We start from the raw sequence: 13474 nt of genomic DNA on the forward strand, positions 1-13474 counted from the left end.
TTTCCACGCTCTCCAGGTTCCATTTTGTAAGTAGCGATGCCTGTCTTTTTTAATACAGATGGAAACTCAATCCTGTCTGGAACAGGAAAACTTGTCTTCTTTAGTGTCACTCCTTTGTTAATGATTCCGTTAAATTAGGCTGTGCTGACACTGAGAGAAGAGAGCACTTTGTTGTACATAAGGACTGCTATTGTTTGGGCTGTACATGGCTGAGGGACGTTACTGTATGAAGGCGCTTGTACAGAGGATGGAAGATATCAAGTTAGGTCACAGTTTTCATTACTCTCAGACCAAGGTGATTTTTATTCTGAGAAATATTGTTTTAATTACCGTAATTGGAAATGCTGCCATTGTCATTTGTAATTATTACTGTTTTACAAATGAACTCCGGAGAGTTGCCTAGGAAATGTTTGCCTAGGAAAATCAGTGCTTTGATGATACATAGGGCCGTGCTTTTTATTGTACATTCATATGGGGCTAAACTCCTGATTAGGAGGGCTTCAGGGGTTGGAACACCACCCACCGGCCAATCAGTGATGCCCTGAGAATTGGTAATCAATGTGTTTTCCTTGAAAACCCCCTTCAAATTATCTGAGTGATTACTAGCTAACCTGAACTGAGCCATTAAACCTCAGCACCTCTGAACAAAATCACCAAACATGCATGCTTAATCTGTAGATGGTCTCAAATTTTAGCACAAATGTTACACCAAAATCTGCTTTTATACTCAAAAAAACTATATAGCCACACTTTTTTTTTTCTACACACTTGATAACTATTTATATGATATTTTTAATGTGTTTTTTTTTTTCTTTATCTATTTTGTACCAGAGGTCCATTTTTGTTGGCATTGGGGAAATCCTGGCATCCAGAGGAATTTAATTGTGCTCACTGCAAGATGAGCATGGCCGAGATGGGATTTGTTCAAGAGAAAGGTTCGCTGTATTGTGAAATATGCTATGAGAAGTTCTTTGCACCAGATTGTGCCCGCTGTCAGAGAAAGATTCTTGGTGTAAGTAGCAGTTCATATGGAAAAACTCATTATTGTGTTAGTTTTACATTTATTGTGTTTTTACAAAATGATTTCTGTGGGTTCATATTAGTCATCCATTAAGGGGTTGTCCAGGCTTTTCACAAAAGTCTGCAGTCACTCGTATACCAGGACCTAGACTTTCCTTTCCTCGCTGAGAATAAACGTCTTCATCTGAATGGGAAGCTACTGTGAATCCTCTTCTTAGAGTAAAATCTCTCAGATGAAGACATTTATTCTCAGCGAGACTAAAATCTCTCAGATGAAGACGTTTATTCTCAGCGAGGAAAGGAAAGTATAGGTCCTGGTATACGAGAGATGCCTTAATGTGGCTACCAGGTACACATGAATAGGCCTATTTATGCGCTAAATGCTCTCATTTTTTCATATTTCTAATGCAGTAATGTAGTTCAATTTTCATGTTTGCATGTTATGGTGCCGCAGTGTGCTACCTTATTTATTTAACTGTATACGAGTTGGTGACTCTAGGTTCAGTGTCATGAATCCCAATGGCTAGGGATAGCAAGGGACAAGCAAAGTAATACAAAATATCGGACGAGCTCTAGGGTGATGGAACCTGGGCTGACCGCTGCCCTACGCCTGACAAACGCAACTAGAGATAGCCAGGGAGCGTGCCTACGTTGGTTCTAGACGCCACGCACCAGCCTAAGAGCTAACTAGTACTGCAGAGAAAATAAAGACCTCACTTGCCTCCAGAGGAATGAACCCCAAAAGGTATAGTTGCCCCCCACATGTATTGACGGTGAAATGAGAGGAAGGCACACACATAGAGATGATATATATAGGTTCAGCAAATTGAGGCCCACTGTAAACTAGAAAGCAGAACGATACAAAAGGGGTCTGAGCGGTCAGCAAAAAACCCTAATTAAAAAACCATCCTGAGATTACAAGAACCCATGTGCCAACTCATGGCACATGGGGAGAACCTCAGTCCACTAGAGCTACCAGCTAGCATAGAGACATAATAAGCAAGCTGGACAAAAAAAACAACAACTGAAAATCAGCACTTAGCTTATCCTGAAAGATCTGGGAGCAGGTAGGCAGGAACCAAACAGAGCACATCTGAATACATTGATAGCCGGCAAGGGAATGACAGAAAGGCCAGGTAAAATAGGAAACACCCAGCCTCTGATGGACAGGTGGAAACCAAAGGCCGCAACCCACCAAAGTCACCCAGTACCAGCAGTAACCACCAGAGGGAGCCCACAAACAGAATCCACAACAGTTCAGCACCTGTTCACACTTAGTCTATGTTTGGATGTGACGGTCAGTTTTTTGAAATTTACAATCACATAGAGACTTGCAGACTTTTGTGAAAAGTCTGACAACTGCATTAAATCGATTTGTTACCAGATCTCACAATAAAAATGGCATACCATTTATTAAAGATAATCTGATAACAGGTTTATGCTGACCGATCTAAGACAGCATAGAGTAAGAGTAGATATAGGAAACCTGTCACTAGAAATAACACTGTAGACCATCAGCTATGGGGTTAATCTGTAGGTTAACAGCGTTATGATGCTGTAGGTGTCTGCACGCAGGTGAATGCAGCGGGGAGAAAATTCTTTATTCCCCCACCAGCATTTGGTTTCAGTCATTCCCTGAGGTCACGGCGAGCGTGAGAAAGTTCTTCTGCTCGCGGTGCCTTCTGACAGGGAATAGGAGTTCACGGCCAATGAACTCACTTCACCTATGTGATGTCGACGCGAGCACTGTGGGAAATTTTCCCACGGCGCTCACTCCGACGTCAGAAAGGTGAAGTGAGTTCACTGGCTGTGAACTCCCGGGACCTGTCAGACGGAACCGTGAGCAGGAGAACTGTCTCATGCTCGCCGTGACCTCAGACAGGGAATAGCAGTTCACCCAGACCCTGAGCACATAGTGCTCAGTATTGCGGCTGGATGACAGGCTGCATGGTCGCATCATGCAGCCTGCCATCTAGATGTAGCAGTGCTGGACCCATCGTGGGACAAATGGATTTAAAGCATCTCTGCGGAAAGGTGAGGAATACTGTTGTTTTGGGGTTTTTTTTTACCTCGTTTACAGATGATGAGGGCATCAGGAGAGTAGGTGAGGTCGTAAGTATGGTTTAGTTAAGAATATTAAAGGCGTCTGTCTTTCTTTCAATTAATGAACTTTTGTCTGGGTGTCTGTGTTTTCTTACAATGTGACTATGGGGTTAGTAATGGGTGCATTTTTTTTAACTCCTCACCATTACTAACCTTGGAGCTTGATGTCACCTGACGGTGATATCAACCCCCTGACTATTATCCCACTTGTCACTGGTACAGGGCAAGTGGGAAGAGAGTGGCTAAGTGCCAGAATTGGCGCATCTTGGAGATGCACCTTTTCTTGGGCTGCTGAGTGCTGATGTTTGTAGCTTGGTGGGGCCAATATCCATGGGGACCCTACGTCTTTTTTTTAAGTGTCCTCAATTTTAATAGCCAGTAAAGGCTAAGTATACAGCTGTGAGATGATATTAATAGCTTGGGAAGCTCCATGGGTGTTACGCCCTTTCCAGGCTCTAAACATCTGCCCACAGCCGTCAGCTTTCCCTCTGGTTGTTACAAAAATTGGGTGGGAGCCCACGCCATTTTTTCGAAAAATAATCTTTTGTTGGTTTTATATATGTCCGGTAATTTGCACACACACTGTATTAATTGTATTTGTCACTAATATCTATATATCTACCTATTCCATTTGTATTTACTGTATGTAATCCATCCCTTCTATCCTGTCGGCTCCTGCTGTGATTTTATAGAACACTTTAAATGAGTTGCCGGCATTTGTTCTATCTATCCATGTAATCTACTATATAATTGTCTAAGGGTCACTTCCGTCTTTCTGTCTGTCCTTCTGTCCGTCTGTCGGTCACGGATATTCATTGGTCGTGGCCTCTGTCTGTCATGGAAATCCAAGTCGCTGATTGGTCATGGCAAAACGGCCACGACCAATCAGCGACGTGCACAGTCCGGCGGCAAAATGGTCGCTCCTTCCTCCCCGCAGTCAGTGCCCGCTCCATTCTCCCCTCCAGTCAGCGCTCACACAGGGTTAATGGCAGCGTTAACGGACCGCGTTATGCCGCGGTGTAATGCACTCCGTTACCGCTGCTATTAACCCTGTATGACCAACTTTTAACTATTGATGCTGCCTATGCGGCATCAATAGTTAAAAGAGCTAATGTTAAAAATAATTAAAAAAATAAAAAATCGTTATATACTCACCGTCCGTCGGCCCTCGGATCAGGAACAGGCCTTCCCCGCTCCGCGCAAGGAGCATCGGTAAACGCCTCGCTTGGATCCAGGGCCAACGGAAGGTGAGTATATAACTATTTTTTATTTTAATTCTTTTTTTTTTTAACAGGGATATGATGCCCACATTGCTATATACTGCGTGGGCTGTGCAATATACTACATGGGCTGTGCAATATACTATGTGGGCTGTGCAATATAATACGTGGGCTGTGCAATATACTACGTGGCCTGTGCAATATAATACGTGGGCTGTGCAATATAATACTTGGGCTGTGCAATGTACTACATGAACTGTGCAATATAATACGTGGGCTGTGCAATATAATACGTGGGCTGTGCAATATACTACGTGGCCTGTGCAATATAATACGTGGGCTGTGCAATATAATACTTGGGCTGTGCAATGTACTACATGGGCTGTGCAATATACTTCGTGGGCTGTGCAATATACTACATGGGCTGTGCAATATACTGCATGGGCTGTGCAATATAATACGTGGGCTGTGCAATATACTACGTGGGCTGTGCAATGTAATACGTGGGCTGTGCAATATAATACTTGGGCTGTGCAATATACTTCGTGGGCTGTGCAATATACTACGTGGGCTGTGCAATATACTACGTGGGCTGTGCAATGTACTACATGGGCTGTGCAATATAATACGTAGGCTGTGCAATATACTACATGGGCTGTGCAATATACTACGTGGGCTGTGCAATATACGTGGGCTGTGCAATATACGTGGGCTGTGCAATGTACTGCGTGGGCTGTGCAATGTACTGCGTGGGCTGTGCAATATACTACGTGGGCTGTGCAATATACTACGTGGGCTGTGCAATATACTACGTGGGCTGTGCAATATACTACGTGGGCTGTGCAATATACTGCGTGGGCTCTGCAATATACTACGTGGGCTGTGCAATGTACTACGTGGGCTGTGCAATATACTACGTGGGCTGTGTTATATGCTACGTGGGCTGTTATACACTCTGTGGGCTGTGCTATATACTACGTGGCTTTGCTATATACTCCGTGGCCTGTGTTATATACTCCGTGGGCTGTGCTATATACTCCGTGGGCTGTGCTATATACTCCGTGGGCTGTGCTATATACTCCATGGCTGTGCTATATACTACGTGGCTGTGCTATTTACTACGTGGCTGTGCTATTTACTACGTGGGGTGTTATATACTACATGGCCGGCCGCGAACAATCAGCGACAGGCGCAGTACTGTGTATTCAATGTATTATTCTAAAATCTTCATAAATAAACTACATACATATTCTAGAATACCCGATGCGTTAGAATCGGGCCAACATCTAGTATATATATGTATATATATATGTGACATCTATGTGTATATATCTTTTCTATCTATTCTATTCTAACCTGTCAGTGTGATTTTACTGTACTCGCACATGAATTGCTGGCTCTTCTTTTATCTATCAAATATATATATATGTATATGTGTGTGTTTGTTTTGATGAATATTTCCATGGTTTTGACGAATATTTCCCTTGAAAACGATGAGTTAATGACATAGAGAATTGTTGTATGTAAAAGCTCATGTTAAAATTGCATTGCAATTGGATAGCAATCACACTGCATTCGAATGTAAATCGGATGCTAGGTGGGAAAAATCGGATTATACTTGCATAAAAAACGCATGACCCTTGCATTACATTCGTCCCACTCTCCTGCAACAAAATCGGACTGATTTTATAATCGCTAGTGTGTTTCCAGCCAAGGGATACCTATCATTTGCAAAACGTTTCTATATATTACTTGGGCTGCAAAGTGATGCGGATTATTGGCTGTCGTCTGGCTGGTGAAACCCACACTGAGCGCTCTATACCAAGCTTTGATGTGCCAGCAGTTTGCTGTATTGCATGCATGCGCAGCCTGCTGCTTTTCTGAGCTGTCGGTCTTCGGGAGCCTATTTCCTCCAGGCCCCACCCCAAGAAGGAAGCTGGAGGGCAGAAGAGCGATGTGCTTCGGGACAAAGAAGGAGACACTTTTTTATTCAGATCTTTTAATACGCAATTTTTGTTCCTTTGTTCTTTTTTTTTTTTTTTTTTTTACTTTGTTTTTTACCATACATAATGTATTATAACATTCAGGCATGATTCCCAGCAAATGGCTGTGCGGGTTTTAACATTCTCTTTCTGTCTCCAGCCATCGATATTCTGGCACGTGTTAATGGTGATTCTGTTCAATCACATATGCACCAGACTGCTCAGACACTCCAGGCTATCTATTTTCTGGAGTAAGATATTTGAGCTGCAAGGATCTGGTGTATGTCTAATGATTTCGAGGTGTAGGACTGTGTAAGCCAGAACGCCTTATCTACACATCAAGTGCTTAATAGAGATTTCATTAGGCTGCAGTGTTGTGTGGCTGTCCTAGGCAGAGTCTCGGGCAGACTGTCCTTGTGGGTTGGGGTGACAACATCAGGTAGATTGTAAGTTCGGCCTCTTAGTAATGCTCCCTAGTGCTTCTTTCTACGCAGTAGATAGATGACGTTTTCTGGAAATGATCAGGGAGGAACCATAAATTATACAATAAATAAAGCACAATACTTTAGCGTGCATTGTGTTTTTTATTACATAGGTCAGATGAAATCTGTAAAGAGTTTGGCCATTTCAGATGTGACGTTAATCAACTGTCTGCTACTAATGTTTATTCGACGGCATATCCAGACCAGCTGGAATAGTCATCTGGACGAGTGCAGGAAACTTGTAACACTTCATCTTTCTTTCTACCAGTCTCAACACATTTCCTAACTATTTGACCAGCAATCCATTGAGATGTGCTTTTTAAAGGTACAGTTCTATACTACAGCATAGAAGCAGCAATTTGCTAAGCACAGACAACACATTTGCAGGCACTCCGATAACTCTGTGGGATGGGGATGTAAGGGTGCAATGCATCAGTCTGTATATCAGAATTATACACCAATACATCACAAACTGCCAGCAAAATTCCTAATTATACATTTTTGTTTGTTTTTGAATTCTATATTTATTATCACTCGCATGACTTATTGTAAAATGCTGGCCCAAACAGAAAATGTAGCATTAGGGCGATTAACATTTTACACTATAGTCAGCTGTACCTGCCGATATTGACGAGTTCAGATGGCAGTCCAACGTGTATAGGTGCGCCGGCGACTGACGATCGAGAGATGTCGATTGCACATGTCCAATTTCTGACTGCTGATCACATTGGTCTCCCTGAGATAAGCTGCTGGCCGCCGTGTCAGCCGATGGCTGTCACATAGAGAACACACTCGGCCGAGTGAGCTTCCCTGTGTATGGGAAAGTTGGCTGAGATGGCTGTTTGCAAATAGCTTGACTGAAGCATCGCTTGGCCAACAGCCATCTAATACGTATGACCACCTAAGCCAAAGTGTATCGGAGCAGTGCTTTGTCTGCTGCTTTCCCATGGACTCACTACTGTGTGGTATTGTATTGTCTGTAGTTTACAGAACCATTGCAGTCCTTGAGAAAGTCCATCAAGAGTAGTACTGGCACTCACAGCACAATTCCTTTATTTAGTGGTGCTCAGCAACAAAACAGCAAACTGTCCAATCAGAGAGTTCATTATGGAAAAGATGGATGTGTCACTCACAATGCAAAAAATTCCGCAGATTTATTTCAATTTCATTAAATTATATGCCCTATAAAATAATAAGTGTTCAGCAAATCTAGCTCACAAAAAAATGAAAAATATTTTATTTTAAAAAAAGAAAAGTTTACACTTTTGCTTTAACAAAGATTTCAATATTTTAAAAAAAATGTTGTCTTCTACTTTTTGAAAACCCGTTATTACTTTATAGGGCATGTATTGTTGTCGGGCTAGTTGCGGCCCATGGGGACACATCTATTAGGTGTTCATACAAAATAATAACAGCAGTTTCACACTTAACGCACTTCTTCCTGGTCCAGGTGAGTATTGCTGAGTGCCTCATTCATCTCTTCTACTTGAAAAATGTGCAGTCCTTTAGAAAAGCACAGTGTATTGTTTTTTATTAAATGTGTTCTGGTAACACTAGTGTTAATGGGGCCACACGCACTTGGCATAGCCGAATACTATATTTTTTCTAACCGTCACCCATAGATTCCCTTTTAGGTCCTGTGAGTGTGAGAGAAGGACGCTTTCAATACATCAAGTCGTAAAAGGAAATGTAGTACGGCGTTGATCTATAATTAAAGAGGTTGTCTGTGATAAACTTTTAAAGGGGTTGTCCACTTTGTGTGGCAGTTTCTTTTCCCCTTAAATGCATGTATCTTGTGCTAAATGCATTTTTGCTATTTGGTTTCATTGCACATTTTACATTGTTTGGCTTTAACAGACGTATTGTTTTCCTGCACATTTAACTTTAATGAAGTCTGTGGCCATAAATCAGCTGAGAAAAACCACTACGAGTTGCAAACTTTGCTGTTAGATTGTCAGAACAAGCTCATTGACGGATTGTGATGTAAAGAGGTCGGAAACTCTCTTGTTAGTGCAGCTATCCTCACAAACTCACAGCTCTTGTGTCCATATAATGGCCACTGGTGGAGGAGAAAGTGGCCAAACCAGTCCATCAGCCTCCTCCAATAGTAAAACACCTCATATGAGAAAGCTGCTAGTCTGTTAGAGGATGCTTATGTACTGATCTAGTCACATGTTCCTCTGCCTGCAGCCATTTTTATGGACAGAAGTGCTGGTCCGTTTGTGAGTAAACACGAGAAATGGGCCGACCGAAGAGGATCCGTCAGTGGCTACTTCTCACTGTCTTAATAGGACAATTTGTAACTTTGTTTTGTCTTTTTTTTCTGGGGTCCTCTTAGCTAATTTATAGTCAGAAAATACATTGAAGTTGAATGTGTGGGGACCAAAAAACCTGTAAAAGCTAAACTGTAGAAAATGTGTAATTAAATACAATTGTAAACATGATTTTTAGCATAAAATGCAAGCATTTAAGGAACAAAAGTCCTCAAAGGAGGATAACTTCTTCCTGACATGCTGCGATCCCACAAACCGCCATATCGCGTGGGCTCGCACTGAGCGCCTCTGTGATCAATTTCGGGTGTCGGCTCTGTGAGAGTTGACACCCTGCAGCGATGCCAAAGATTGGTGCTAGCACAAGTAATGGCTTAAAAATAAATAAAACCAATTCTTCACCTGCTGTTGATTTGTTCATCCTGCCTCCCAAAGATTGCAATAAGGCTCGGCTCGCATTTATCCTACGCTCTAATCTGAACGCTTATGGGTTTCTATCTAAATCTCTGAAAAACGTGATTCAGACAGAACCCCCGACAGAAGATTCCCTATAATGAGCCAAGTGGAGGCTCCTGTGATCCGTTGGGGTCCGTGTTTGTAGGTGTGCATAAAAGCGCAGTCTACCACAGTTTTGTGTCTTTCTGAAAACTTCTTATTTCTGGAAAACACTCATTGATTCAAAATCGTCATTATACCTGTAGATAAACTCCCAGATGGGTACAATTTCCTTAATAGGGTCACTTGCTCTTCTAGCACTTAGGAGGTCTGTATATGGAGTCTGCAAACTACAGTATTCAAGCAAATTCTGCGCTCCAGGAGGAAAGTAGCTCTCCGTCTCTCCTGAGTTTCACCGTATGGCTAAGCAATACTGTACAGCCACATATGGGGTATTTCCACATTCAGCAGAAATTGTGGTACAAATTTTAGTGCCATTTCTACCCATTTCCCAGTGTCAAAATATAAAATCTGGGTCTAAAACAAAATTTTAGTGGTAAAAATTGTAGTATTATTTTCTTCACTACCCAATGATATAAACTTCAGTGAAGCACCTGGGGATTCAAGGTTTTCACCATACATCTAAATTCCTTGAGGGGTCTAGTTTCCAAAATTGGGTGACTTGTGGAGGGTTTCCACTCTTTAAGTACATACGGGGCTCTACAAACAAGACATGGCGTCTGCTATTTGTTTCAGCAAATCTTACATTCAAAAGTCAAATGGCGCGTCTTTTCCGAAATCTGCCGTGTGCCACTACAGTGGTTTTACCCCCAGTATGGGGTATCGGGTACTGCGGAGAAATTGCACAACCAATTATGGGGTCTATTTTTTTCTGTTACCCTTTGGAAATTTTTTAAAAAGTGGGTCTAAAATAAAATTATTGTGGAAAAAAAATGTTCAATTTTTCCTTCCATATTGTATTAATTCCTGTGAAGCACCTGAAGGGTTAATAAACTTCTTGAATGTGGTTTTGTCCGAATAGCTGCATCAGTACCCTGTATACCTGGAGCGCTCCCGATAATCAGCTGCATGTATCATGGCTGTGGGACAGTCACAACACACGCATGGAGACCAAACTGAGCTGTTACTAACCCCCTGGCTCCAGCACTGCCTCTGCGCTGCTGCTTCGCTCTCTGTTGTTGTTTTCTGCAGTGGTGACGTTGCATCAACCACATGCTGGAGTGCTGCCAGCCAATCACTGGGCTCCGCAGCTTTGCTGATGTAGACCGCACAGTCAGCTACAACCAGTGATTGGCTGCAACTTCACTAGCGCTGTTGCCATGCTGTCCCCAAAGTGAAGCCTGGAGCAGCGGCAGAGAGGCAGTGCTGGAGCCTAGAAGGGTGTATAACGGCTCTATCCATTTTTCATCTGGTTAACTAAATATTTTATCCTGGACACGTTTCAGAAGGAAGTCCTGTCTGGATTGTACCTAGGTTTTACCTGTTAAATGTAGAAATCACAAGAAGAAACACAACCAATGTAGACGCAGGATAGACATCGCACTTCTGCTGCATGTGCTGTAAGCGCCTCAATCACTTGAAGCCCACTTGATTTCTCACACCCCTTCTTGTTGAAGCTGTGGCCTCGGTATGAAATGATACCAAATGGTTTTACACTATTTCAACATTCTTTAAACCGTCCCATCTCTTGGAGGGCTGTACACATTTTCTTTTGGTCCTTTTTTGTATCTTGTTGATTGTGATGTAATTTTTGATGTCTCTTATTGAAGGTTAGTACCACCTGTACATCCTGGCACCTTGAAAATCATAAATGTATTGATCCAGAAAATGAATCTGCACAATTACCAGAAATAAACACTTTTTGAAAATGAAGCATCAGCTCGGCTGTGGGTGCTTCCATTATTAATGAGATTTCTCATGTAACGAGTTCTTCAGACTCAGGAATGAAAGCTGAGCATTTTTTTTCTGTAATATATCAAGTGCTGAACAGAATAACCCCCTGTCCTCAATTTATATCCAAATCATTTATTGATCAACACTTCTTCTTTCTTTTGATCGTGGCAGGAAGTCATCAATGCTTTGAAGCAGACCTGGCATGTCTCCTGTTTTGTATGCGTGGCCTGTCAGACTCCTATCCGGAACAGCGTCTTCCATTTGGAAGATGGAGATCCTTATTGTGAGACTGGTACGTATTTGTCAAAAGCAAGAAATCCTTCATTGGCTCTTTAAAGCCCTATTCAAGCATTTTTTTCATATTGTCCCTTTGTTAGGGATCCCATATGCATGTAGTTGCATACTCATCGCTCTGACACCTTGTGACTAATGTTGTAACCAGCTAAATGACAGTTTTGTGAAGCGGAGATCACTTTTTAAAAAAAAAAAAATTCTCAATGCCCCTCTATGGGAATTCAGAACGAGGCTCTGTGATTTTTCGAACCCAGTGATGCAGCGGGTTACAAAAAGCCTTTTAAGTGGTTGCAGAGTGACTGGCGTTGGGCTTAAAATTAGAGAGAAAAATGAATTTGAGCATCAGGATCCATAAAAATCCAGTCATTTATTGTGAAAAATAAAAAAATATCCAAAAATCGAAATGTAACTTTTTCAATGGTTTTATAGTGGTGTCAGGATGGAATTGCGATTTTATTTTTATTGTGAAAAAAAAAATACATAAAGTTTTATGGAAGGCCCTGATGCTGGAATTCATTTTTCTCTCCAATTGTCCTGTTGCAAGTCTCTGTGCAGTGGAACTTAATTTTTTTTAACCTTCATTTCCTTGCATTACATTTACGAACATGATCTAAAAAAATGCTGGAGTAGTGCTTAAAGATAGAGATTAAGTGTGACAGCATATGGATGCATAGGTTTTTTCTTTTATATATATTTATCTACATCTGAAAATTATTAATCAGAGACTTCTAGAGAACATATGTATGTGTCATGTTTGTGTACATATAATATATTCTTGGTTTACTAATCTCAGGTAGACACTCAGATGATTCATTTCTGGAGGGCAGACATGGGAAATTGGATTTCCCTGTTGCTGTTCTTCCTCTTTACCTAAATCACTTTTTGAGCGCTTTAGGGAGCAATATTTTTTTCTTAGATGTATCTTACAGAAATGGTACAGATGTAGCAAAACTAGCTCACAAGAAATTATAACCGGCATGTGCGGTTCTCTCATTCTACAGTTTCATTAGATAATGATTGTATATATTTTCAGTAGAAAGTCTGTAATTGATACTACTTTAACATGTGCTTCTTCCTCCTCCAGTTAAAGTTCTGGAACTGGGCTGAAAACTAGTAATACACTGGAAGAGTATATTTTCCTCTGAGAATTGAGGGCCCCATTATACCATATATACTCGAGTATAAGCTGAGATTTTCAGCCCATTTTTTTATGCTGAAAGTGCCCCTCTCTGCTTATACTCGAGTCATTGTCCCAGGGGTCGACGGGGGAGCGGGAGGAGTGGCGGCTGTCAAATCATACTCACCCCCTCCTGATGCGGTCTCTGCATGTCTCTGCTTCTCAGATGGTCTCTGGCACCTGCAGCTCTTCCTGTGTTCAGCAGTCACGTTTTACCGCTCATTGATGTAATGAATATGGACGCGACTCCACTCCCATAGGCGTGGAGCGCATATTCATTACTTTAATGAGCGGTACCACGTGACCACTGAACACAGGAATAAGCTGCCGGCACCAGAGACCATCGGAGAAGCAGAGACCGCGCCAGGAGGATGTGAGTATGACGGGCGAGGGTAAGCCATGCGATATTCACCTTTCCCCGTTCCACCGCAGGGCTCTGTCTTCCGTGTCCTCTTGCTGTGACGTTCAGGTCAGAGGACGCAATGACGTGTTTAGTGCGTGCCCTCTGCCTGAACAGTCACTGCAGAGACCCGGAAGACACAGAGGCGTGCGGCAGTGGAACGGGGACAGGTGAATA

The 13474-nt window shown here is 42.1% G+C and overlaps 1 protein-coding gene across 1 annotated transcript in view; it reads left to right on the forward strand.

Moving 5' to 3' along the window:
• Nucleotides 1-13474, forward strand: part of PDLIM5 (PDZ and LIM domain 5) — a 320904-nt gene that overhangs the window by 293846 nt on the left and 13584 nt on the right. The window contains exons 17-18 of the mRNA XM_077277339.1: nt 832-1012; nt 11598-11718. Of these exons, the coding sequence (XP_077133454.1) occupies nt 832-1012; nt 11598-11718 (302 nt within the window). The remainder of the gene's footprint in view (nt 1-831; nt 1013-11597; nt 11719-13474) is intronic.

Source organism: Ranitomeya variabilis, chromosome 1 (assembly GCF_051348905.1).
Source record: "Ranitomeya variabilis isolate aRanVar5 chromosome 1, aRanVar5.hap1, whole genome shotgun sequence".
NCBI lineage: Eukaryota > Metazoa > Chordata > Amphibia > Anura > Dendrobatidae > Ranitomeya > Ranitomeya variabilis.